Here is a 24272-nt window from a genome sequence, read left to right as displayed (position 1 = left end):
TGAATATCAATGGATAGCAAGGTAAAAGCTGTCTAAGTGCAATTTATGACAGGAGGAAGGGAAACACCTAAGACACAAATCTAAAAGCTGAGAAGACTGAAAGTAATGAATTACAGTTGATGGTTAATATGCCTAACAGTATAACAGTGACCAGCATAATAGGAGTGCTAATCCTAATGCCCTCACATGCTTGCTTACATTCAGTTCAGTTTCAATATTTATATTTGACATGACTGGGCTGCAATCTTTACAAAAATTCCATTGTCTTTACAATTTTCTATTAATAAGGCAATGATGTAAATAAGCACAGGGAATCCATTGCTAACAAATATGTTTATCAGGAGTCTTACAAATATCAGCAACTGGCAGAAGTGGAAACAGAAAAAGAGTCAATGAGACTGAAGGCTGGCAGTCTTACAGCCTCAGATTAGCTTTGTGCTAGAATACACTGCCAGAGGACACAAGGAGAGAGAGCAGAGAAAGCATGCAAGAGGGTGGGAGGGAAGTAGGGATGGCTACTTAACCGAGGGTGAACTGCTGTGTGATCGTGGTCTACCACTGTCACGCTTGCCGTTCCAGTGCTAGAAATGAGGGATTCAGCACTTCTACGTTAGTTCAAGAAGATCTGCTGGTTTGATTGCGGCAAAGCAAGATATTCTGTAATACATCTGGGTATACATATTCAAGAAAGACTGAGATATTACTCTTACTGATCTACTCAGCCACCTTTCATGCGGATTTAATGGATCTTGCAAGGTGATATCTACAGGTTGTTCGTAATTATAATTTTTTCTTAAAAGGTAAGGCTTACATTTTAATGTATTTCTGTCCTTCTATGTACTTAGTCTTAGCTTTGTGTAGACTCTGAGTAAATACATGTAATACATGGGAATACATGTTATAGTGTATGAAGGCTTTTTTTTCAGTACTCAGTTGTTCAAAGCTAATGTCATTCTTTGATAAGAAGTCCGCTTCAAAACTTCAAAAGCAATTTTTTTTTATCCAGGCCACAGACCATTTAGTAAGGAGAGAAAAGAGATTGCTGCAGGCTATTACTATGACTGGCCTAGAAAACCTAACCCTAACCAGACCCTCAACCTTTCTTAATCCTGGACAGTTAATTGGTAAATCACTGACTATTAGAGTGCACACATCAGCCATTGGATCATTGCTGTGCCAGTCATCCCTCAGAAGTGCAGTAAATGTTTTTTTTTTATTATATATCAGAATCACTTTTATTGCCAGGTATGAGTACACATACGCGGAATTTGACTTTGGATTGTACATTGCTCACAGTGTGCTTACTCATACAAAAATACAAAATCACAATAATTAAAATAAAATACAATAAATATGTAATGTGTTATGCAACAAATTTAATTAGCCTGTTGTTCCTGTTCATATTTATTTTTGAAAAGTTTTTAATTAAGTCATCGGAAATGACATTTATTTAGATATGTAGATATTTTAATTGGAGGCATAATTCATTTAATTAATTTCAGATTACATATATGTGATATGCTCATTAGCTTCATTTCAAATTCAGTAGTGATACGAAAACATATTCTGATTGGCTAGATTTTGTCTAACCTGTATCAGGCTAACACACACCTTCAGTGCTCAAGTGCTTATTGGGAGCTCCAGTCCAGGGATGGGTTATTGTAGTTAGAAACTATACACTCTCTGGGATAATTTACTTAATGGAATAGGGAATCCACTTACCAAAATCTTAACAAAAACAGTGGAGGAAAATACCTATAAATCAGCATGCACCCTTCTTAATCCATAGTATGAGGCAGTTAAAAAAACACGGTGTGTGTGTGTGTGTGTGTGCGTGTATGTTGTAATTAAAACCTCTGTGCGAGTTTCATTTTAAGAGCTGTAGCCCCATTTTTTTGTTGTAGAGAGAGAGCGATAAAAGAAACGATAATAATAATTTTATTTATTTTACAATAATAATGATGTTATATTGTAAACATGGTGTTGAATAGTTAATTCAGTTAAAAGTATCAATAAATTCCTGATATTGGATTCTCTAATTTCCTGATATGATTATCTACCTGATGATGCTCAGTGGGTGAAGATGATATCATTGAGCTCTAATACATACTAAGAATAAATTAGAGTGCGGCATAGCAGCTTGCCTATCCTGATTACACATGCGGGCAATGCACCTTGTAAATTATTACAAGCTGTATTATTGTTATACAGCTTGTATAACAGTATAAATTTGCTGTCCCCTCAAAATCACATCACACAGCAATTAATGTCTAAACCGCTGGCAAGAAAAGTGAGGACTCTAAAGGCTCGTGCAGACTACACGACTTTCAGCGTCAGCCGATGGCCGTGCCATTCACACTACACAACTTGTCGTCTTGTGACGGGAGTCTTGAAGTCGTTGTGGCGTTCACACTGTGTGACTGATCGGTGACGAGGGGTCACAGACTACACGAGCTGACAACGACTCTGTCACTCGACGCTGGTCTCCAAACCACATTTTGTCAAGAAAACACATGAAATGCTGGAAGGGAGTAAAAAGGGTTTTGGAGTGAAAAAGTAACTGCCTGCTCTTCTAGCTTCCTGCTCTCATTGGCTAGATGTGGATGTCGAGTTGGCCAGCTCCTCCAGATATTTGGCATGCTAGATATCTGGCAGACGTTGGCGATGTGGTGATGATGTGTCAGGGAGCCGTTTTGACGTGTCGTTGAGTAGTTCACACATAACGACTGGCGACCGGCGACCACCTGCTGATTTACTCCCGATCTTAGCCTGACAGTCGCTGAGGGGCAAATCGAGCTAAAAATCATGTAATGTGAACTAGGCTTAAGTGAAAATGTCCAAATTGGGCCCAAGTAGCCTCCCTGGTGTCATGTGACTCATTAGTGTTACAAGGTCTCAGGTGTGAATGGGGAGCAGGTGTGTTAAATTTGGTGTTATCGCTCTCACACTCCCTCATACTGGTCACCGGATGTTCAACATGGCACCTCATAGCAAAGAACTCTCTGTGGATCTGAAAAAAAGAATGGTTGTGCTAAAAGACGGCCTAGGCTATAAAAAGATTGCCAAGACCCTGAAACTGAGCTGACCATACAGCGGTTCAGCAGGACAGGTTCCACTCAGAACAGGCCTCGCCATGGTCGATCAAAGAAGTTGAGTGCACGTCATTTCCGCACATTATCTTAGGGAAATAGACGAATGAGTGCTGCCAGCATTGCTGCAGAGATTGAAGGCATAGGGGGGCAGCCTGTCAGTGCTCAGACCATACACTGCACACTGCATCAAATTGGTCTACATGGCTGTTGTCCCAGAAGGAAGCCTCTTCTAGATGATGATGCCTGCAAACAGTTTGCTGAAGACAGACAGACAAGGATTACTGGAGCCATGCCCTGCGGTCTGATGAGACCAAGATAAACTTATTTGGTTCAGATGGTGTCAAGCATCAGACCTAAACTTAGTGAGCATCTGTGGGGCATCATCAAATACAAGGTGGAGGAGCGCAAGGTCTCTAACATCCGCCAGCTCTGTGATGTTGTCATGGAGGAGAGGAAGAGGACTCCAGTGGCAACCTGTGAAACTCTGGTGAACTCCATGCCCAAGAGGGTTAAGGCAGTGCTGGGAAAAAATGGTGGCCACACAAAATATTGACACTTTGGGCCCAATTTGTACATTTTCACTTAGGGCTGTACTCACTTCTGTTGCCAGCGGTTTAGACATTAATGGCCGTGTGATGTCTTATTTTGAGGGGACAGCAAATTTACGCTCTTATACAAGCTGTACACTCACTACTTTACATTGTAGGAAAGTGTCATTTCTCCAGTGTTGTCACATGAAAAGATATAATCAAATATTTACAAAAATGTGAGGGATGTACTCACTTTTTGAGATACTGTATATACATAAAATAAAATTTGTCTTAACGATTGACGATTGTCAAGTCTTCATCTTCATGAACTCTTTAACTCAAGTGCAGCCACTGGTAACTGAACTATTGAGTTGTCATGGTGGAAGAGGATAGCATCCACCGTGAATGGCTTCAGCATTGTCCTCTGGTCAGTGGTTTTTCCCAGCAACGCTAAAGTTCATTCCGCTTCTGCTGCTAGCTGGAATGGCCAAAATGCCCTGAGTGCACCTAGCTCAAATAGGGTAGCCCAGCCAACATGACTGAATCCAACCTGAACCAGTCGGCCAATTATTCAGGCCGATATCTGGCATTTTGATATAATTGGTATCGGCCGATGTCTGCACTCACAAGCCCGTTTAACAAAAGCCGTCCTGCTTTCCAGATATCTGCATCAGCCATAGTAAACCTGAAATAGTAAATCTGTTGACCACTAATATTCAAATAATTTCTCATCCTGTGCCCTTTCTATTTTGTAAACAAGACCATGTTTAATATCTTTACCAAGCGGATGACCTGCAGAAATACATTTTGATACACATGTTGACTGCACACCTTCCTGGCTTATGTAATGTCATTAGATAGATTTATGTTACACCGAGGTATTCAATAATCCCTCCAGTGTGTACACTGTAGTTGATGGGTCAGAGTTATCAAGCCATGCAGCTGGTATGGGTGTGAAAGAATGACATGGCCTTAAAGGAGAGAATTGACCTGTCATCTAATTACTGAGCTGCCCTTCCAAAGTATCCTAATTACAGACATCTAAGCAGCTGCATGTTGTTCATTCTGCAAGTTGCTACTCTGACTGAGAGGATGTCAGTTAAAGCAATACTGTCTACACTACTGAGTAGCGTTGTCTCTCACAGTGACCTTAAATATCAGTTTAAGATTTTATATGTGCTTAAATGTATTAAACTGACTCTTTCATCTGCAAGTAAAGCAGCAAATTGCATTTTTTTAAACAAATACATTTAGTACATTGTATAGTTTAATGTAGTTTAAATGTAATTACCTTGTAATCAAGGTGTCAGAAGTTAGAATTATGTTTTTCTCTCAACTTTCTGGTCTGTTGGTCATAAAAATAAAATTCCACTAAATTAAAAAGAAATACGATTAATGATTAAACTATACATTTGCTTCTCTGCTTTTCCATTCCATTAGTTTAGTTAAAATGAAAAATGTGAATTTGATAACTGAGAAAATGCATTCCTCCTTTTTATGTTGCACAAGTAGCACACAAGTTGCTTCCTCATTTGGTAGTTTAATAATTAAGTCTGGTTGAAATTTTATGGCAGTGACATAGAGAGACACGGCAGACATGGTGAACTACCAACCTAATGAGCAAATACAAATGAGATTCATATTTGTAATGTAATGTAATTGACACCCAACAAATACGGATCAGTGCTCCGAGTTTTCACTGCTTTAAAATGTTGGCTTATGCTTACACCACTTTAAGGAGGAGTCACTGAGGCAGTGGTTTGTCCATGTGTGGGAACAGCTGATCAAGAGTGCCACTTCCCAGGGATGTTGCCCAGAGGACACATCAGTGGACAGGATGAACCCTACAAATCAGAGCTACTTTCGCCCAAGAGGGGAGACCTACAGAAGAAGAGATCACAGAGCCCTAAAGTGGGGCAAAGCCTGCGCAGAAAGCTACAGACGTGCCTGCAGGGGCCAGAGGATAACTCCATTCATGACTTGTCATCAGACAACACTACCTGCACCAAAGCTGACCTAAACCCGTCTGGGGAAAGCAGCAGTTCAAATTGCCAGGATGGTATTGGGGCTGTGAAAGATGCTCTACCTAGGCTTATTGAAAGGATTAGAAATGAAGAAGAGAAGGAGGAGATGGAGAATGAGGCGCCAGAAAGAGGGTCTAGTAACATAGTGGAACATATCCTGAAAGAGCTTAAAGGCATTAACAAGATCCAGGAGGAAATTTCTGACCTGAGACAGTATCTAACATCTGTGCGAGGCTCAGTGGATGAAGTATCTTGTTGTGTTGATGCAGTGCTTAGTGAAATAGGTGAGCTGTACTCTGGGGCTTCAGCTGCACCTCATCCTAGTCCTGTTTCTCAAGTATCCCGCATCAGGCGAGGAAGTCTGGGTAGACAAAACGCCATCACATCTCTTCAAGGAAGCGACTCAAGTCCACTGTTGGATAGCAAAGACTGTGGAAAAGATTCAGGATGTATACCATCTTCCAGATCACCCCAAAAATGGCAGGTTGATAGAGTCACTCTTCAATCAGACCATGAATCAGACCAAGAGAACTCAGAGCAGAGTTTAAACATGCACATCTTAGGCCCTAGAAAACATGACCCCTGCTACCTGGAGCTTCATTGTGGTCGTGACTACCAAAGCACCAGCTCTTTGTCATCGTGTTACAGTTCCAACTGTCCAGAAGCAGGCTTTCTTTCTGGTGACACGGAATATGGCAGGTGGCTGTCTGTTGATATGCAGCATAGTATAAGTGGAGAAGGAGGTTGGAGTGAGGAGGACATCTACTCTTGTGCAAACAGTCAAGAAGAGCTAGGGGATTGCCCAGGTGTTTGGGACAGGTGTGCCACAGAGGAGACACAAAGCAGCACACCAGGTCATTCTTCACATAACAGCTCTGAGCATCTCTCATTGCTGTTTGGACACCATTACAACTCTCCTTTGAGTTCTTCCAGTATGGTTGACAGGAGGCCCCCAAGACTACAAACTGAGGAAGAAAACTTGGAGTGCGACTGTTCTGCAAACTGCCCATACTCACGTAGTTCTGGTTACCACACCATGGACGCTTGCGCAAATGAACTTGATAGCGGGCCCTCCAGGAGTCTGAGTTGTTCCACTGTGCTGTTGACAGACTGTGATGATGGTTACCTGGAGCCACATTCGCTGTGCGATGACTGTCCATCGTCTGGTGACACTCTTGATCTGAGCTCTGCAGACAGTTTGGACAGGGAGTGGACAGATCAAAGTGTCTCCAGGGATGAAGCAGGAGACTCTTTGTCACAAGAGTCTTCTGAAATAGATCCTGATAGTGCTAAGACCCCCAATGTAGGTTTTGATGTAACAACTTTTAGCAAGGCTGTGCTCACTTTCAGATCAGCTTTGAAAGGGGCTTTGAAAAAGTTGGATGGATCCAACCCTGAAGGTTTGAAAGACAATAGTGGGTCTGAGGCATCTTCATCCCCTGTCAGAAAAGCGAGTGAACCCAAGGACGAGCAGAGCAGTACAGACTATACAGAGGGAGAAATCAGTCTGATAGAGAATCACACCCAATTTGGCACTCCGAAGGAGGAGAGTGAGGCTTCGGTCTACGTGGATTGTTGTGAGACACATGAGAACCTGCCATGCTCCATTAAAGCATCCCCCCATGAAGCAAGCCACTCTCCCTGCACCTCAACTGAGTATCACTCTGTACAGATTTCACAGGGCAAAGGAGAATGTCCAACAGATGGGGAACTGTCCAACCTTGACTTAACTCCAGACCATTGTCCAGCAAGGCAGGGCGAGAATCCACTGGACCCAGTTCTCAGTACAGACGAGGTGCTGTTAAGTCCAATTAGGGAAAGCCATGTTCCTGATGAGGTAAATCAAGAAAAGTCTATCGACGCCAGTCACAGAGAGCGTATTGCTAATTTCCAGCGCATTCTGAGGGAAAAGAGACAAACCCGACATAGACTGTCCAAATCTGCTCAGGGGTCCCAGGGGTCTCATGGCTCTCGCGGGTCTCAGGGATCCCAATCTCAAGATGAGTTTATCCCAGGTATTTTTAAGGATATTTTCTATGACTTTAATCACTGGCAAGCCCAGTAATAACAGCAAAAAATAATCTCACCGCATGCAATGATCTGATGAAATGTACACAAATAGCATTGAGATTAGATGCATATAGCATTATACAGGTATTAGTGGATTTGTTGTCTCTTTAAATCACAGTTTTGAAAATGTGCTTAAAATAGTTTGCTCAACTACTCCACATGATTTTTTAATCCTTCTGTGATTTATTTTTTTCTTTGCAGAGTGTGGGAGAGAAGATAATCAGGTCACTCAAATAACATTACCTCCATATTTAAGCTACCCTATTTTTTTCTGTTGATTTTGATCGTGGCATAATTGTGTTAATCTTTATCGCCATTACTAGTTGTTGTCAACGGGTGCACTTTGCAAATGGTACAGGTTAACATGGGGGTAGAAATGTAATATTTATTGAAAACTTCATCTTGCTATTCTGGAAAACACATTTGTCCCACCGCTTAAGTTATTCTGTATAATAAGTAGTTGATCATTTCTTTCATTCATGTTAAAGCTTTATGATTCCCCAGTTCTGTTTCTAGTGTTAGTGCAGCTGCTTTATATTTTCCCCCATTTTTTTTCAAACGCCATCAGAAACTTGTGTCAGATACTGTGAGGGTGAACCCCAGAGAGATCTCCAATTTAAACCATCGTCAACCAGTCATCTGTATGCATGTATGTAGAGACACTGATGAAAGACTTTACCTTGAGGAAAAAGTAGAAGAACTTGTGTACATGTGTTGTCTCAGTTTTGGTGGTTTAGTGAAATCCTTTTATCTACTTAAGTTATCTGGGGTGTCTCTAAGCATTAAATGGGCAGTGTTATTTAAGCAGATTTTACTTGCATCATGACCTGTAAAATCGAACTTACTCTGTGGTTTTGTATCTGCATAATGTTGGTCAACCATTACATTTCACAAACATCTTTTACAGTTAAAGAGTTCAAAATTTTTTTTGATCCTGTGTTTTAAAGGCATCGTCACTTTTTATTTGACTTTGCGTGTTCCGTAACATCAGAGAGGTGAAACTCAGCCAAATGCAACTTTCCATTACATCCCTCTTCTCATAATATACTGTGTGAAATGTGTGTCAACCTTTCTAAATCATCAACCTAAATTCTCACATTTTAAATCGTGTAGGTTCGAGATGAAGAACCCAATGCTAGACAGGCTTGGGTCAAACCAGGGTAAGTCAAATATAGTTAACACCTACAATGACTTGGCTTAACACAGTTTTAAATATAATTTCTTCTGAATTAATAACTGAATAAACAACAATACATTTTAATACTAGTTTGACTATAGAAATGTGCCTGTGTTGTGATTACAGTGAAAATGTACTCCTGTGTTATTGTATGTACTGACTTTTAATTCACTTTTATACTATTTTTGTTGGTGTACAGTGGTGGATCTGGTCTGTATGGAATTGACAGCATGCCAGATTTGCGTAAAAAGAAGCCTATCCCCTTGGTCAGCGATGTGGTCAGTACTAACCTGTCATGCCTTTGCTATGCATACTGTATGTCAGATGTCGTCAGATGTCTGTTTCGTTCATTCTTCGTGAGTGCATACCTTTCTGTTTGTGAGACCTCCACAGAAGTCATTCTTTTGCCTTTTGAGCTGAATTTGGGACGAGATTGTTATCAACAAATGGAGACAAATATGAAATCAGTCTGCTAATTTCTCTCTCCCTCCTCTCTTAAACCTGAAACTATTCCCCACAACTCTCTTGAATGCATTCACTCTCCTTGGTCAGGCTATGGTAAGTTAATAGAACCTAGTTGCCACTCCCTTTTCTCCTGAAGTAAAAAATATCAAGTGGGACAAATAAAACAGTAGTTTCCTCAAACATGTATGTCTATAGCATGTGGATCTCTTTGATCGCAAACCTCTTGTTTAATACAAATTAAAACATTTGCATGCATCCTCTTTGTCATGGGTAGCTTTTCTTCCTACTTGATATTATCATTAAAATATATAATCAACAAATCATTCCTCCACCTTTTGGTTCGCATTTTCCTAAACTTGCTGAGCCTTGTACAGACAAATAAAAAAACACATGGATAGAATACAATACTATACTAACACTCCTTTGGCTACTGGTTTTGTTATTGTTTTATGGTGTTGATATTGGAATAACGTTATCCTTTTTAGTATTATCCTCTTCACTTTTTGGTTAAAACTAATAATACTCACATGGGTTAGCTGAATTCATCATTGGAAAAAAATACTGTTATAACCCTACTCACCACCTTACAATGGGCACCTTTTTAACCATACTGACCTTCATCGTTATAGTAATATTTCAAGGTGTGTTTGGTTGTGGGTTGTACATGTGTTTAATAAATGCTAACTTTTTTTTCCTTTGTCCTTTGTCACCTGTTGTTCAGTCTCTCGTCCAAGCCAGGAAGGCAGGGATCGCATCTGCTATGGCTGCACGGTCTTCAATCAAGGATGAGGAGCTTGTGAGTATAACACCATGATGACATCCACAGTTAACCAATAAAATATTTTCATTTTAAATTTCAGTGCTCGTAAAAGGGTAACTTCAGTATTTTTCACCCCGGATGGAGTTTTCCCATGAGTAATTGGGACAACATTTTTTGAAATTGGTCCGGTATTGAGTGAGCGCACTGCAATCTGCAGCAGTGAAACAGGGCTGCAACATAATCTTTGCGGGCAATTGCACCCTGTCAAAGTACATCCACTAAAGTGCTTGTTTTTGCCACTGACAGCTCTGATTGTTATTGTAAGTGTCTGACAACATAATGGAAAGATCCCTACAGAGATGTACCTTTATTTAAAGAGTAGGTTTCTTCTTGTTTATCAAGAAATAGTCCCTATATCACTCTTGTCAAAGCCACCAGACTCCCTTGACAAAAACGTAATTTTACTTGTCTGGTCTATCGCTGCCAAGATCAGTTAGTTTGTGTTCATGTGACTTTGGTGTTTTTAACATTTTAAAACACCAAAGCTATACAATAACACAGACAAACAAAAACAAAGTCACACAATATCACAAACAAACTAACCTACCGAGGCAGCAGTAGACCAGCAACTCCCATGATCTGTGAGGTAAAATTGCTGATTTTGTCAAAGGAGTCTGGTGGCTTTGACGAGAGCGACATACCGACTGTTTCAGGTGAAACGAAAACGATCTTACTCTTTTAAAAAAGGTCTATCTCTGTGGTGATCCTTTCTACTATGTTGTTAGACACTGTAACAATCTAAGCTTGTCACTGGTAAAAACAAGCACTTTAGTGGACGTACTTTGATAGTTCACAATTGCCTGCTATGATTACGTTGCCCATTTTCAAATAAAATGTCCCAATTAGTCCCAAGGACTCAAAAACATGGGATAATAGGCTCCAGGTTGAGAAACATCCAAGTTACCCTTTAAGGTGTCCCTCTTTGTCAACAGGCTAGGGCACATTTCGCATTACTGGTGGTGCTGTAGGTGTTGTATGTTACCTAGCACCATGCCTTCTTTATTTTCTGCTCATTTTATCACTATAACTGAATCAGGAATTCCACATAAATTAAATTTATCCCTTCTGTAGAAAAACCATGTGTACAAGAAGACCCTGCAGGCTCTCATCTACCCCATATCCTGCACTACACCGCATAACTTTGAGGTGTGGACTGCCACTACGCCCACATACTGCTATGAGTGTGAGGGGCTGCTGTGGGGAATAGCCCGCCAAGGCATGCGTTGCACTGAGTGTGGGGTCAAGTGCCACGAGAAGTGCCAAGAGCTGCTGAATGCTGACTGTCTACAGCGTGAGTACTGCCCAGAAAACCTTTAAACCAAGTTGACATGAGTGATCCAGAAATGCTGAGGTAGGCACAAAGGTTCGCGAGTAGTTTGCTGAGGATTGTGAGCAGTTTCACCAAATTGTTGTCAAAACAACTGGTTAAGCATATTTCCTCGCATTGACAGGCTTTCATTTTGTTAAGAGCTTATTTATCTCATTACATGCACTGCTACCAGTGTGACAGGAGGATAGTAATAGATTTAAAGCTGTGTACATTTTTGTTAAACGTTTAGGTGCTGCGGAGAAGAGCTCCAAGCATGGAGCGGAAGACCGAACTCAGAATATTATCATGGCCATGAAGGACAGGATGAAGATAAGGGAAAGAAACAAACCTGAAATCTTTGAACTTATCAGGGAAGTGTATGTCATCAGCAAAGCCATCCATGCGCAGCAGATGAAGACCATCAAGCAGAGTGTACTGGACGGCACCTCAAAGTGGTCAGCCAAGATCACCATCACAGGTATCCCAGTAAATGGATGAATTCAACCACAGCTTAGCATCAATCTTAGCAGTACCATATGTGACACTTGTTAATGCTAATGGTTGTTCCTTGTGTCTTTTGTTTCTCTATCATCGCAATAGTGGTTTGTGCCCAAGGACTTCAGGCAAAGGACAAAACAGGATCCAGTGATCCATATGTCACTGTTCAGGTGGGCAAGACCAAGAAGAGAACAAAGACAATTTATGGCAACCTCAATCCTGTCTGGGAGGAGAAGTTCCACTTGTAAGTCACCAAACTTTCTTGGTTGTAAAATGTGTGTATAAATGTGCAAAGTTCCTTCTAATTGTGCGAAGGCCTATAAATAATAGCAGGGCGTACACTAGCCTCGAGCTGTCTGAAGTTTGAACTCTCTTTGCATTCATGCTTGTTCTTGATAAACACTTTACCAATTCAATTATTTTCCATGAAATTGCATCCTGTACTATACTGTACTTCACTATATATGTTTGTTTTTTTCATTCACTGTTTTTTGGCCAGTGAGTGCCACAATTCCTCAGACCGTATTAAAGTGCGTGTGTGGGACGAGGACGATGACATCAAATCAAGGGTGAAGCAGCGTCTGAAGAGGGAATCTGATGATTTCCTGGGCCAGACTATAATTGAAGTTCGAACGCTGAGCGGAGAAATGGACGTCTGGTACAACCTGGGTCAGTATGCTGCCTTGTTTATGGACATTCTGTACAGCAAGAAGTATACCATCTGTTATACCAGAAGAGGATTTTTTTTTAAATGCTAAGCACTTAATGGAACTAGGCTATAAGTCAATCACAAATGCACTCATCACCATTTAGAGGTGCAGATTCTGCACCACCTGTAGAAAGCAAAGTAATAGCATTTTATACATAAAAATGTAGACATATTGGTGTCTACATATTTGCCTACAGGCAAAGAAAGTACACAATATAAAAAGTATATAATAACTGCTACAACATTAACTCTTGCAGGCAGTAAGAGTTACGGATCCATTTTTTTTCTCCTGGTGGTGTACTGGTGAGAAACACAACCTCTTGGATCCTCATGAAGAGATTACAATATAAACATATTTTATCATGGGGGCTATAAGATCATGAGATGCTACATGTTGTTTCCCATTTACCATGTCTGTGTTGCTTAGTTCTACCTCTGGCTTTATCTCCCCGGCCAGAAACAACCTAGATTTCATTGTACATTACTTTCTCTTAATGAAGGATTGATCTGCTTCTGATGAGGCGTACAGTCTTTCTGTTTGGTGCCAAGAGTTTTGTTTTCAGCAAGTCCAGTCAGTGATTTGTTTGGACCTCATTACCCACGTCTCCTTTGCCTGCAGCCGCTTTTTTGTTATACAGGCAAGAAGTGGCCTCAAGGCCCTTATTGGCCTGCATGACAATACTGGCTTTCCCTGGCAAGTTTATTCTGTATGCTGTCATTTCAGGGGGGAAAACTTGTTTCATTATAATCCCCAGAAATAATCCACTGGGTATGAAGATATTTTCATTAGAATGAAGCCTGCATACAGCCACTATCAGGGCCTGATTGTACACTGGTTATAACCAGCACAAAGTTGTAAAGCTCAAATAAAGGTAGCATGGATTATTTTCAACATACAGACAAACTGCATTATATTTCTGAATTACTTTCCTAATAAAATCTGTCTCCTGTGTTGTCAAACAGTTTTTTTCCCAGACATCAACTTAATGTTGATCCCTAATCATAACCAAGGACATAATTAAAGAAGTTAATTGATAGATTTACCCACCCCAGACATTATCATGTAAAATTGTATTGATCTCTTTAAAGCACCCCTCATCTTTACATTCATGTTACATTTAAGAGAGACTTTCAGCTCTTAAGCACAAAGTATCTCTTGTGTCTACTTGACTAAAGTTCTAAAATTGACTTTATTTTCCACTAGGTGAGTATGGCACTGAATACGAATGTGTCTACAGATCTGCTGTTATTTTAATCTTGAGACATCAATTTAATATCCCTCTGATAATCACATCAATAAAATACTCTTTTCATTAGGAGTTAGAATTCAGAGCAAAATTAATGATCAGTCATATAAGATGCCCAATCTATTTCAACCAACGTTTTCTCTTCTCCATCTCTAGCTTGGTAACTCTAAAGCGCCACTCCCCTGCCCTCCTTCCTGCCCCCCTTTTTCCTCCTGGTGTGTGATTATCAAGTAGCGGCACTCCAGTCGGAAATCGACCGCTCCGCCGACATGTACAAATTACCCCTAATGATGTGCCTGTCAGGGAAAATAGCAGGGGTGAGCCGCCAAGCACTCCACCTCCAGAGAAGCTTCGGCTCATGTGTCTTCTACGATCAGGCACAGATCCATACAGCCCACAGCCATTGTCTCCCTCACTATCAGCTGGAGGACTTCTATAAGCGTTGCCAGCTCTGCACTGCCATCAAACTGTAGAAACAGAACCCCCTACAATAGAACTGCCATGTTAATAATCTGCAATTACTGTTGTGTTAACAGACCTGGTTTCGTATGCCCCCTTGTCACAGATTTGGATTGGAGTTATGAATCAAGGATGTGTGTATTTGTGTTTAATTACAGAGAAGAGGACAGACAAGTCGGCCGTGTCAGGTGCCATTCGCCTCCAAATCAACGTGGAGATCAAAGGAGAGGAGAAAGTGGCTCCATATCATGTGCAGTACATGTGTTTGCATGAGGTATTTGACTCTCCAGCTTCCATGGGTTGTGCTTGTGTTAAGGATATCACTTGAGGCTAAAGTTTTCAGGACTGTATCAGTAAAGTAACGGCCATCTGTAATGTAAATGACCAAGCTGAATGTGATGTTTCTATGTAATCAGTCTCTAAAATGATGAGGTTGTCTGCTACATCTATGCATGTCACCTCACCAAAACATTTCCACATTAAGAGTGTTTTCTTTCCACTAGTTAACTTGATATTCTGAAAATGCAATACATACATTGTATTGTATTGTACTTTGTAATGCGCATTTAATAAATACAATGCTGGAATATTTTGGCGTATTCTCTGCAGATGTGACTGATTTTAGCTGCCCTTACAATTACATAATCCCCCCTCTTTCCTGAAAAACCAAATCAAATTTTGAATAGGGCTTACGGCAAACAGCCTGTGCTTATAAAACAGACAATACCACAATAACACAGGCCAAAAGGTTTTACCCCCTCAAAATCTTCACCCCATATATCCTATTAGTAAGTTAGAAGTACCCATGAGCATAAACCTTCACATACTCATCCTAACATGACATCCACAAAATGTTTCTGTTCCTTACAGAACCTGTTCCACCACTCAACCGATGTGATTGGCCAAGGCGTGGTAAAAATCCCAGAAGCTCATGGAGACGATGCGTGGAAAGTCTACTTTGACGATGTGGCACAGGAAATAGTCGATGAGTTTGCCATGCGTTATGGGATTGAGTCAATCTACCAGGCCATGACGTGAGTCTGAGATATGCCCCCCACCCCGATTCCCCCCCTCCCTTTCTGCCTTTAGCTCTCATATCAAAGTGCCTCTCAGTGCCATTGTCATTCCTGTTGGCCTCCAAATGAAAGAAAGTCAATTCTAAATGGACTGAGGATGGATGTGTCTCTGTGAAATCACGCTCCATACAGATGCCTGTTAGCTAGGCCCATCATTCACAGAAAGCCCACTCCAATGGGCTGTCCCTCAGCCTTAACGTGCCAGCTTGCTGGTGAGTAGATGAAATTATATTTCTAATATGGATCAATAGGACAAGACCCTTGAGAGGACACGGCTGTTCACGTTGTGTCACATCTTTGTAGGTGTGAGTAGATACAAATAGGAGGACAAGGAGGCCTGCTGCCCAGGTCTTTATCAAGCTTTCATTGTGCTTCTCTCTATAGGCATTTTGCCTGTCTGTCGTCCAAGTACATGTGTCCCGGGGTTCCTGCAGTGATGAGCACCCTGCTGGCCAATATCAATGCCTTCTATGCCCACACAACTGCCTCCACTAATGTGTCAGCCTCTGACCGCTTTGCTGCCTCCAATTTTGGGGTTTGTATTATTTTAGCCTGCAAACACACACAAACACACACAAACAAGTATTTTAAATATGTTTTTGTCTCTTCCGTCCCATATACATACTTACACACATACAGCCTCTGTCTTTCTCTCGCATTTTTGTGTATGTATACATAAATACAATCTCTCATCATTTCTATTTTTTCTCCATTCACCATACAGAAAGAACGCTTTGTCAAGCTTTTAGACCAGCTGCACAACTCCTTGCGCATTGACCTCTCAACGTACAGGGTAAGACTTCGATTATTCTAAATAAATATCACTGCCATTGATGGCTGATGTTGCTTTAGCGGTATTGATAGTTATTTTCACTCGACATGCAGACCTCTGTAATCACTTGTTTTCATGAATTTAGAGGATTCATTAATGCATTTTCAGAAAAGAATGGATTATTTACCACCACTGTTATTTATGGTGTCTGCTTCACGTAATGTTACGCAAATGACACCACCGACCGAAGCGCTTACAGGGGAAACCTTTGAATCTAATGTCAAATATATGAATTTTTTAAATAAAAACAAGTACAGACTGTTAGAGCAATCCAATTTATAGCCTTAAACAAGAGTGGTGAGCATAAAGTGGATGTACCAAACGCTTGAAATGGTCATCAGTTATATTGAATCTAGTAAATTGAGCTAAATTAAACCTGCTTTTTGTCTGTAGAACCACTTTCCTGCCAGCAGCAAGGAGCGCCTGCAGGATTTGAAATCCACCGTGGACCTTCTAACCAGCATCACCTTCTTTAGGATGAAGGTAGCTAACAGTGTTTCATGTGATGTATCTTTCTTTTCATTGTAGTTGGCTCTCTGTGGGATCTCGGCAAATGGTTATCATAGCTAGATTTGCCATAGCTTGGCCATGTTCATTGCAAATTACCCTGCTGTCAAGTACGTTAAATGATTGTTTGTGGTCATTCACTGCCAGTGTTGCTATCTCCTTCTGCTGTTCAGGTCCAGGAGTTGCAGTCTCCGCCCAGAGCCAGTCAGGTGGTGAGGGACTGTGTCAAGGCCTGCCTGAACTCTACTTACGACTACATCTTCAATAACTGCCAGGAGCTGTACAGCAGGCAGTACCAACCTGTCGACGTGGTGAGTCACATACTAATCATCCAACTGTGCCAGGTAACCTGCTATGAGCCTGACTGCCAGGCATGACAGTGACTTCATGTCTACTAAAGCGAACATAAAACCCATCATACTGATTGTGTTTAGACTTTATCACTTCTCTTTTTGGCAACTGACTGTGTTGTCTTCTAATCTAGAACAAAGAGGAGCTCCCTTTGGAGGAGCAGGGGCCAAGCATCAAGAACTTGGACTTTTGGCCCAAACTCATCATGCTCATCGTCTCCATCATTGAAGAGGACAGGAACTCCTACACACCTGTGCTCAACCAGTTAGTAATGGGGATACACTCCCGTTGCCTTTATTCCTTCAAAATGGCAGGATATGCATATGAGCATAAACATGTTTCTCCATGTGCAGTTTCTGCTGCATTGAGAGTTCCAAATGTTCAGAACACTTAATATGGATGCAAAAATCATAAATACTCAGGGATATTAAATTTTTGTTTGTTTAGTCTCAGAATTCAGTAGATTCATGTCACAAGTTTTTCAAATTGCCGCCTCTCTCTCAGATTCCCTCAAGAACTAAATGTAGGAAAGGTGTCGGCAGAGGTCATGTGGACGCTGTTTGCTCAAGACATGAAGTATGCTATGGAGGGTAAGTCACACTCAATGTCAGATATCCATTATCCCACTCATAGTCACTTGTCATCAATTCTGCATAATGACTTGTTGGCTGCTGGTAATGATCATCAGCTCCATCCCGTCTCATCCAGATCTAATACCAAACATTGTCTTAAAGTTGTGTGAAAAGGTAGGTAGTGTCTTTGGCTCCCACTTCCAACTCCCCCAATGTGTCTCTGCAGTATCCTGTAGAGCTATACCATAGACTTGTTATTGTATGATTCTGAAACAGGAAATGGCAAGAAGAGAAGAGACGTTCTGGGTTAAAAATGATACAGTGGCATGGAAGAAGTGAAAGAGCGAAATAATGACTGTGCAGGATTTGAAAGCTGCTTATGTCTCTCAGGAGCCTCTCTGTGGTTCATCTCTGCTGTGCTGTACTGTACAGTACCACCAGTCCCTAGAGGCGTTTGGCTTTTATCCCAGCCCTGTCCTCAAGAGGAATCCCTTACAGAGACTGCCGCTGTGAAATCCGTCTCAAATACTAAAGTGCAGTGGTGGCCACTTAATTTTCAATCTGCATTAAAATAAAAAGTGATGGAAAATGTGTTCAGAGGTGGAATGAGTCCTGAGAGAGTTTGCTCCGGAAGCACTGCCAAAGAGAGATTGAAATTTAAGTAGGTCACTAAAAAGATACTCAAGTCCCTGGTTAAGTTTGAGCTATTCATTATTATTATTACATGAATAGGTGGGTGAATAAAAAAGACAATCAAAATTATAGGTTTAGGTAAATAGAATAGGTTCACATTTTCAAATCTGTCGTAAAACAAGTCTCACATGTGCATATGTACGTTAAAAACAGTGTTGGTCGTTTTACTGGTTCCTTCTGTTCTGCTGGTTGTGAACTGATCCCTTCCTAAAGTGATTTCAAAGAAAGTGATGCGGGACAAATTCCATGCACATATGGGCATGTGAGTATTGTTTTGAAACATATGGCTACAAAAACATGGACCTATCCGGTAATCTTGAATTTAAGATTATGTTTGGTGGTGGTGAGATGAAGTTTAAAGGTGCACTCTCGCAAATTAGCAGTACATGTCCATTAAGTTGGGAGGCGTGTGAAAATTTTTGAAAGTTTAAAACAATAATGGCCCAAATCAAAGCAGGGTAGGCATAGATATCCTGATTTTTTTTATTTTATTACACAATATAAGACACGACCCAAATCCTATCTTTCCTCTCATGGCCCAAACCCATCACAAAGCTCACGGGCTCTTGATGTCTTTTTGTCTTCAGAGCATGAAAAGCACAGACTGTGTAAGAGCACCGACTACATGAACCTGCACTTCAAGGTCAAGTGGCTCCACAATGAATATGTCAAGGAGCTGCCAAACTTTAAGGGTGTTGTTCCCGACTACCCATCGTAAGTGCTTTTAATTTATTCAAACATATGAACATTACATTTCCTTTTTTAAAAAACTCTTTTTTGAGGATCCAATTAATAGATTGCCCCCTAACCCATGTATTATTAGTCAGGAGTATAACACCTGTAAAGCTCAACAAGTTATTTGAAACAAAACAATAATAATAACTCTGGCTGTCTTTATTTTTCTTTGTAGATGGTTCCTACAATTTGTGCTACAGTGGTTGGATGAAAATGAGGACGTGTCTATGGAGTTTATGCATGGAGCTCTAGAGAGAGACAAAAAAGACGGAGTAAGAAAATGAAAATTGGCCTTTGATACATTGCCTCTGCCTCTACCTCTTTTAAAAAATTTTTTTTTAATGAAATCAATCCAGTCCATGCTTATGGACACACGCACAGTATCAGCACATGGGCCTCAGAAAGTTTTTTTACAGCATGTATTAGTAATTCTATACATTATAATGAATATTGATAATAACTAAGTATCTTGCATGTATTTGTTTGTTTTACCCCTTGCCATCCTTCACCGCCTCAGTTCCAGCAGACGTCTGAGCACGCTCTGTTCTCCTGCTCTGTGGTGGACATCTTCACCCAGCTCAACCAGAGCTTTGAGATAATCAGGAAACTGGAATGTCCTGACCCTAACGTCATGGCTCAGTACAGTCGCCGCTTCTCCAAGGTAATCCCACTTCACTGGATTTTTAAAAACCTCAAGTACATCACAAAGGGTTTTGATTTGTTTGTAACAATTAGAATGTCTATAATTGGTCATTTAATTGACTATCAATGATCGTATTGGCCTTTTACTTTACTAAAGGCAGTCTCTGACTAATTTCTTTTATTAGAAACATTATAACATTATAATACTCTCCTCCTTGGGGACGGAGGGACAGCACAGTTTTGTGTTTTAGGATTTACTTTCCTGCATGCCAGAGAATACATAAAGGGACATTTTGAGAATGTTTCAAATAGTGCAGTAGGGAGACATGATCTTTCAGACAAGAAATAAGTAATTGGATTTTGAATTGTTTTTAAATAGTTTTGAATTAAATTTGGTTCCATACCAAGTTTTAATGTGTTTCTTCCTCTTTATCTCTGCAGACTATTGCCAAAGTTCTTCTGCAGTACAGTGCCATCCTGACCAAGAGTTTTCCTGCTTACATTGACAAGGAGAAGATTGTAAGTTGACAACACGTGGTAGTATGTCATCGCGTTCTGACTCTTATTCTATGCTTTATATGCTACAATAAACCTCTTAAAGTCACTGCTTTGGTTTATGTATAAATGAATGTTTTCCTGCTGTACATCCTCCATCCAATCAAAGATATTTTACATAGCAGTCACTTCATTCACTTTTAGAGTCCCTGCTACATGTGTGTAATCTCTCCATCCACTATGTCTATCTCTTTTTTCCTGTGTCCTCTCGCAGCCGTGTGTCCTGTTGAATAATGTGCAGCAGTTGAGAATTCAGCTGGAGAAGATGTTTGAGTCGATGGGTGCCAAACAGGTAAGTCTAAAGACAAAGGTGTGGATGACAAGACTCATTTAACAGCATCATGCTGGATGTATGAAAATATCCAGTATGGTACTGTTAATGCCTTATTAAAAACAATGTAAAATGACCAATCAACTAAAGATTTCTCACTCGACCATTAAAAGTTGATATTTTAGGCTTCGTGCTTGAACATCTGTTGTATTTGTGTCTCTCGTGTATCAGATTGCAACAGAGGAAGCGCGGGTATGTGCAGTAGCGATAGTTCAGGCCATTTGAAGTAGATGACTGGTAGTGCCGGATTAGTGCTGGCCATAGTGGAAGCTGTTCATCCTGTGAATGTTATTTTATGATACATTCGGGTTGTTAAAAAGGTTATATACGCCATCCTGATGTCTTATGGGACGCTGTCAATGAAAGCGTTTCCATAGATCAATACTGACAGACATTAGACGCTGTGCCGCTTAGTAGGCTAGAGAATATTGAGACAGAGACTCATGTCCTCTGTATTAGTGTCCTTAGTGTAGCTTCAGTCAGGACATTCAATAGATTCTGTGATAATAGCAATAGCTGTGACCTCCTTATACTTTGAATTCCTGCCATGCTTTTGCATTTAGGCCTTTGTCCTATTGTAGCTGTAGTGTAATATTTTTTAGAAAGTGCTTGGTTGGTTGAAAGATTGTAGCTGTTGGACACTGTAGCCAAAGGTTCAACCTGTGTGTTCACTTTACGATTAAAGCAAATTGAACTGGAGGAAGAGGAGGAGGAGGAGGCAGAAGGGGAGGAGGTAGGTGTCCATCTCGGTCTGAGCCGGGCAGATATTTGTCCACGTGAAAGTACATGTTTTGCTTTTTTAATCAGTTTAATGGTGTGCAGCACTCCACCGTATTGATTATGTCCCCGTCTTCCTCTGGCTTGAACAGCAGCTCATTTCTGAGGATGAGGAAGCAAAGGCTCTGGTGGGTACTGTGGATGATAGCAGATTAAATTCAGTAGAAGTAGTTTGAACTGAAGTTTAGCGACCAGTAGATCGAGTCTTACGTAGCCAACCCGACCAAAAGTCTCTACTATCCCTACTCAAGAGGATACACAGCTGAATCCTAGAATTTAAAAGCATTAAAATGTAGGAAAGAAGAATTTCAGGGTGAACTTTTCTGTTGATGGGTAATTGCACATCCGGTAATAAATTAGTTGGATTTTTTTGTTCAGTGTTCGTGTTCTTGAACCTGGTTGATTTGGACCTTTTATCTTTGCGGTTCATGGTGCGGAGAAGTCACATTATGTTGCACATCATTTACTGCCGTTGCCTGAGTCAGATGATCATCATGTCATGATGAGGGGCGGAGGTGAAATGATGTTACATGTGAGCTCCCTTGAGAGATCAAAAGAGCTTGTGTGTAGAAGTGGGCGGCATGTTAACATACAGGGAAATCATTAGAAAGAGAGCAGGTGATTTAGTGATCGAGGATCAGATTACAGTATTGTCTAACCATGGTTTGTCAGTGCAACAAGTTAGGTTTTTTTTTCCCCCTTAAGCTTCTTTCTGACTGAAAACAATTTAGGAAGTAAATTATTTGAAGGTTTTGTTTGTTTGATACTTGACTTTGCCGTAGGATATTCTTCTCAAAGTGGTAAATGCAGTATTTACCACCTTTTTGTCCATTCAAACCAATTAGTTTAAGGAAAAAAACTATTTTGATTATTTACAATCCATATATTTTAGGAAATAAATGTACATTATCTCTGTTTTGCTAGCTGGATACCTGTCTATCCAAGTACTATTGATATTTATAATGAAATTTATATTATCAATAAACCAACAATTTAACACATTTAATTATGTTATTTAAAGGTAACTTAACCACACCAAATCACATGAAATCTATTAGAGTTGAAAACTGAGATGGCATCCACTGAGACAATAAGCTACTCCCTCATTTAGTAATGTGCAATATCAGACTGAATTACCGTGATTAGTTCGCTGTCAGTAAGGCATCAAAATTGGTCCTTTTCTTTTACAGATAACAGATAGGGAAATATCAGCCGGTACATTTAACTGTAGCTTTAGCTTAGGCTAGCCGTGGCTATCTCACCAGTTAGCTTCCACTTGCTGTAGTTGTGCAGTTCGGTGTCTCTTTGTGGCACAGCTGTAGCCTCTCTGAGCCCAGAGTAAAATAATCCTATGGCGTAATCATTTTTACAGAAAGTTAAATCAAGGTCTGAACTCAATTTTGACCAAACATGTAGTTACTGTATTTTGCATTGCAGGGCATAATTAACGAAAGTGTATTTTTTTGGGAGAGTAAAGTCACAATTTGTTTTTCCTCTCTTTTCTAGCGCAATAAAATACAGGCAAGTTCACTGTATATGCATACATGTTTTGTGATACATGACTGCATATACTTGCATGTTCTTCTCAATACTTACGGATATTAAATATTGCATCACTTGTAAAAAAAAAAAAAAGAAAGAAAAGAAGCTTGATAAGCTGTGTTATTTTGTGTTGTCTCTTTACCACCTCACCTAGTTTGAGGAGAGTGAGGAAGAGGAGGAGGAGGAAGTAGGGGAAGAAGGGGAGAATATTGAGGTTGAGGTTTGTTGCAGTCTAAAGTGGTTTTAACCTATCATTCTTAGAGTCCTAGCCATTCTTGTGCGCCCTGTTCTTCCTACTCCCAGCAACATCACAGTGACACTCATGCCCACTAAAACAAGTGTGGTTATCATGGTTGAGTTTATTGTGTGCAGTCCTTCAGATCATCTGTGTTCCACCTCTAGTTTGACCCTTCTTTCAGTGCCATTTTCCCCAGCCTCTCCTCAAAACTGGTCACTCAATTTCCCCAGAAACCAAAGTTATTTATATTATTTATATACTTTTTTGTGCCTTTTCTTTAATTTGTGTTCTCTTTGCAACTCTTTTTTTGTTTGCAATAGACTGATGAAGAGAAGGTGGGCGCCAAGGTTACAAATACTGCGTATGCTTTCCACTGTGAAAAACATGCAGTATTTGTGTTATTCTTTAAATCTGAATTTCAAGTGGTTTACAGAAAAAGAAAACTGATGTTGTAGATGATGTTTATTTTTGCCTGGTTGTTTGATCATGTAGTTCCTTCAGTATAGAACAGGAGTTTATAGTTTTTTTTACAGCTTTATAATTTTTATTTTTATTTTTATTTTAAAAATCTCAAAACATTCCCACCACCCAAAGATGGACGCACCAGTGGAAAAGGTAGGTTACATGCATACCAGGGTTTATCTGCTGCCACAGCACTTAATATAATGGCCACCGATCCTCTGTAGTTTCACATTTAATGTAAATGAAAATCAAATTCCGATGGGCTTATTATATAAGTTAATTGAGGTTGTCCTGTGTTTACCCTCCACCTGTCTGCGCTGTCACAGACTGAAAATGCATTTGAAGATAAGAAGGTGAGTGTAGGTGCACTAACCTGTGCATATTAATATCCCCACGCACCCAAAAAAGGCTCCCAGGCAAAACAAAACACATATAGCACATTACAAGCAGAACATAATCCATTTCTAGTCGCCTTTTCTTCCCCTGGAGCCTTCCCTTTGTGCTGAATAGCAGAAACCTCTCAGTCTCTCCTCACTAATGGTGCCATGCGACCCTGACA

At 40.4% G+C, this 24272-nt stretch overlaps 2 protein-coding genes across 5 annotated transcripts in view; both read left to right on the top strand.

The window, feature by feature from the left end:
- Positions 1–24272, top strand: part of LOC119914513 (protein unc-13 homolog B-like) — a 76679-nt gene that overhangs the window by 45227 nt on the left and 7180 nt on the right. For 2 of the 4 annotated variants that reach the window (XM_038733855.1, XM_038733853.1), the window contains exons 11-31: positions 8830–8876; positions 9093–9171; positions 9446–9451; positions 10080–10154; positions 11250–11469; positions 11738–11965; positions 12088–12229; positions 12485–12654; positions 14559–14674; positions 15271–15434; positions 15861–16011; positions 16201–16269; positions 16702–16791; positions 16989–17126; positions 17300–17430; positions 17671–17756; positions 19019–19145; positions 19342–19438; positions 19684–19827; positions 20250–20327; positions 20578–20655. In XM_038733855.1, coding sequence (XP_038589783.1) covers positions 8830–8876; positions 9093–9171; positions 9446–9451; positions 10080–10154; positions 11250–11469; positions 11738–11965; positions 12088–12229; positions 12485–12654; positions 14559–14674; positions 15271–15434; positions 15861–16011; positions 16201–16269; positions 16702–16791; positions 16989–17126; positions 17300–17430; positions 17671–17756; positions 19019–19145; positions 19342–19438; positions 19684–19827; positions 20250–20327; positions 20578–20655 — 2436 coding nt within the window. The remainder of the gene's footprint in view (positions 1–8829; positions 8877–9092; positions 9172–9445; positions 9452–10079; positions 10155–11249; positions 11470–11737; positions 11966–12087; positions 12230–12484; positions 12655–14558; positions 14675–15270; positions 15435–15860; positions 16012–16200; positions 16270–16701; positions 16792–16988; positions 17127–17299; positions 17431–17670; positions 17757–19018; positions 19146–19341; positions 19439–19683; positions 19828–20249; positions 20328–20577; positions 20656–24272) is intronic. The other 2 variants (XM_038733856.1, XM_038733854.1) reach the window with 1 other exon arrangement.
- On the top strand, positions 5369–7729 carry LOC119914514. The gene has a single exon (XM_038733857.1). It carries the CDS (start codon positions 5429–5431, stop codon positions 7709–7711), a length of 2283 nt encoding a protein of 760 aa, XP_038589785.1. The 5' UTR covers positions 5369–5428; the 3' UTR covers positions 7712–7729.

Source organism: Micropterus salmoides, unplaced genomic scaffold, assembly GCF_014851395.1.
Source record: "Micropterus salmoides isolate LMB-PRFRI ecotype aquatic unplaced genomic scaffold, ASM1485139v1 Ms_hic_scaffold_20, whole genome shotgun sequence".
NCBI lineage: Eukaryota > Metazoa > Chordata > Actinopteri > Centrarchiformes > Centrarchidae > Micropterus > Micropterus salmoides.
This window is presented reverse-complemented; position numbering and strand designations above follow the sequence as displayed.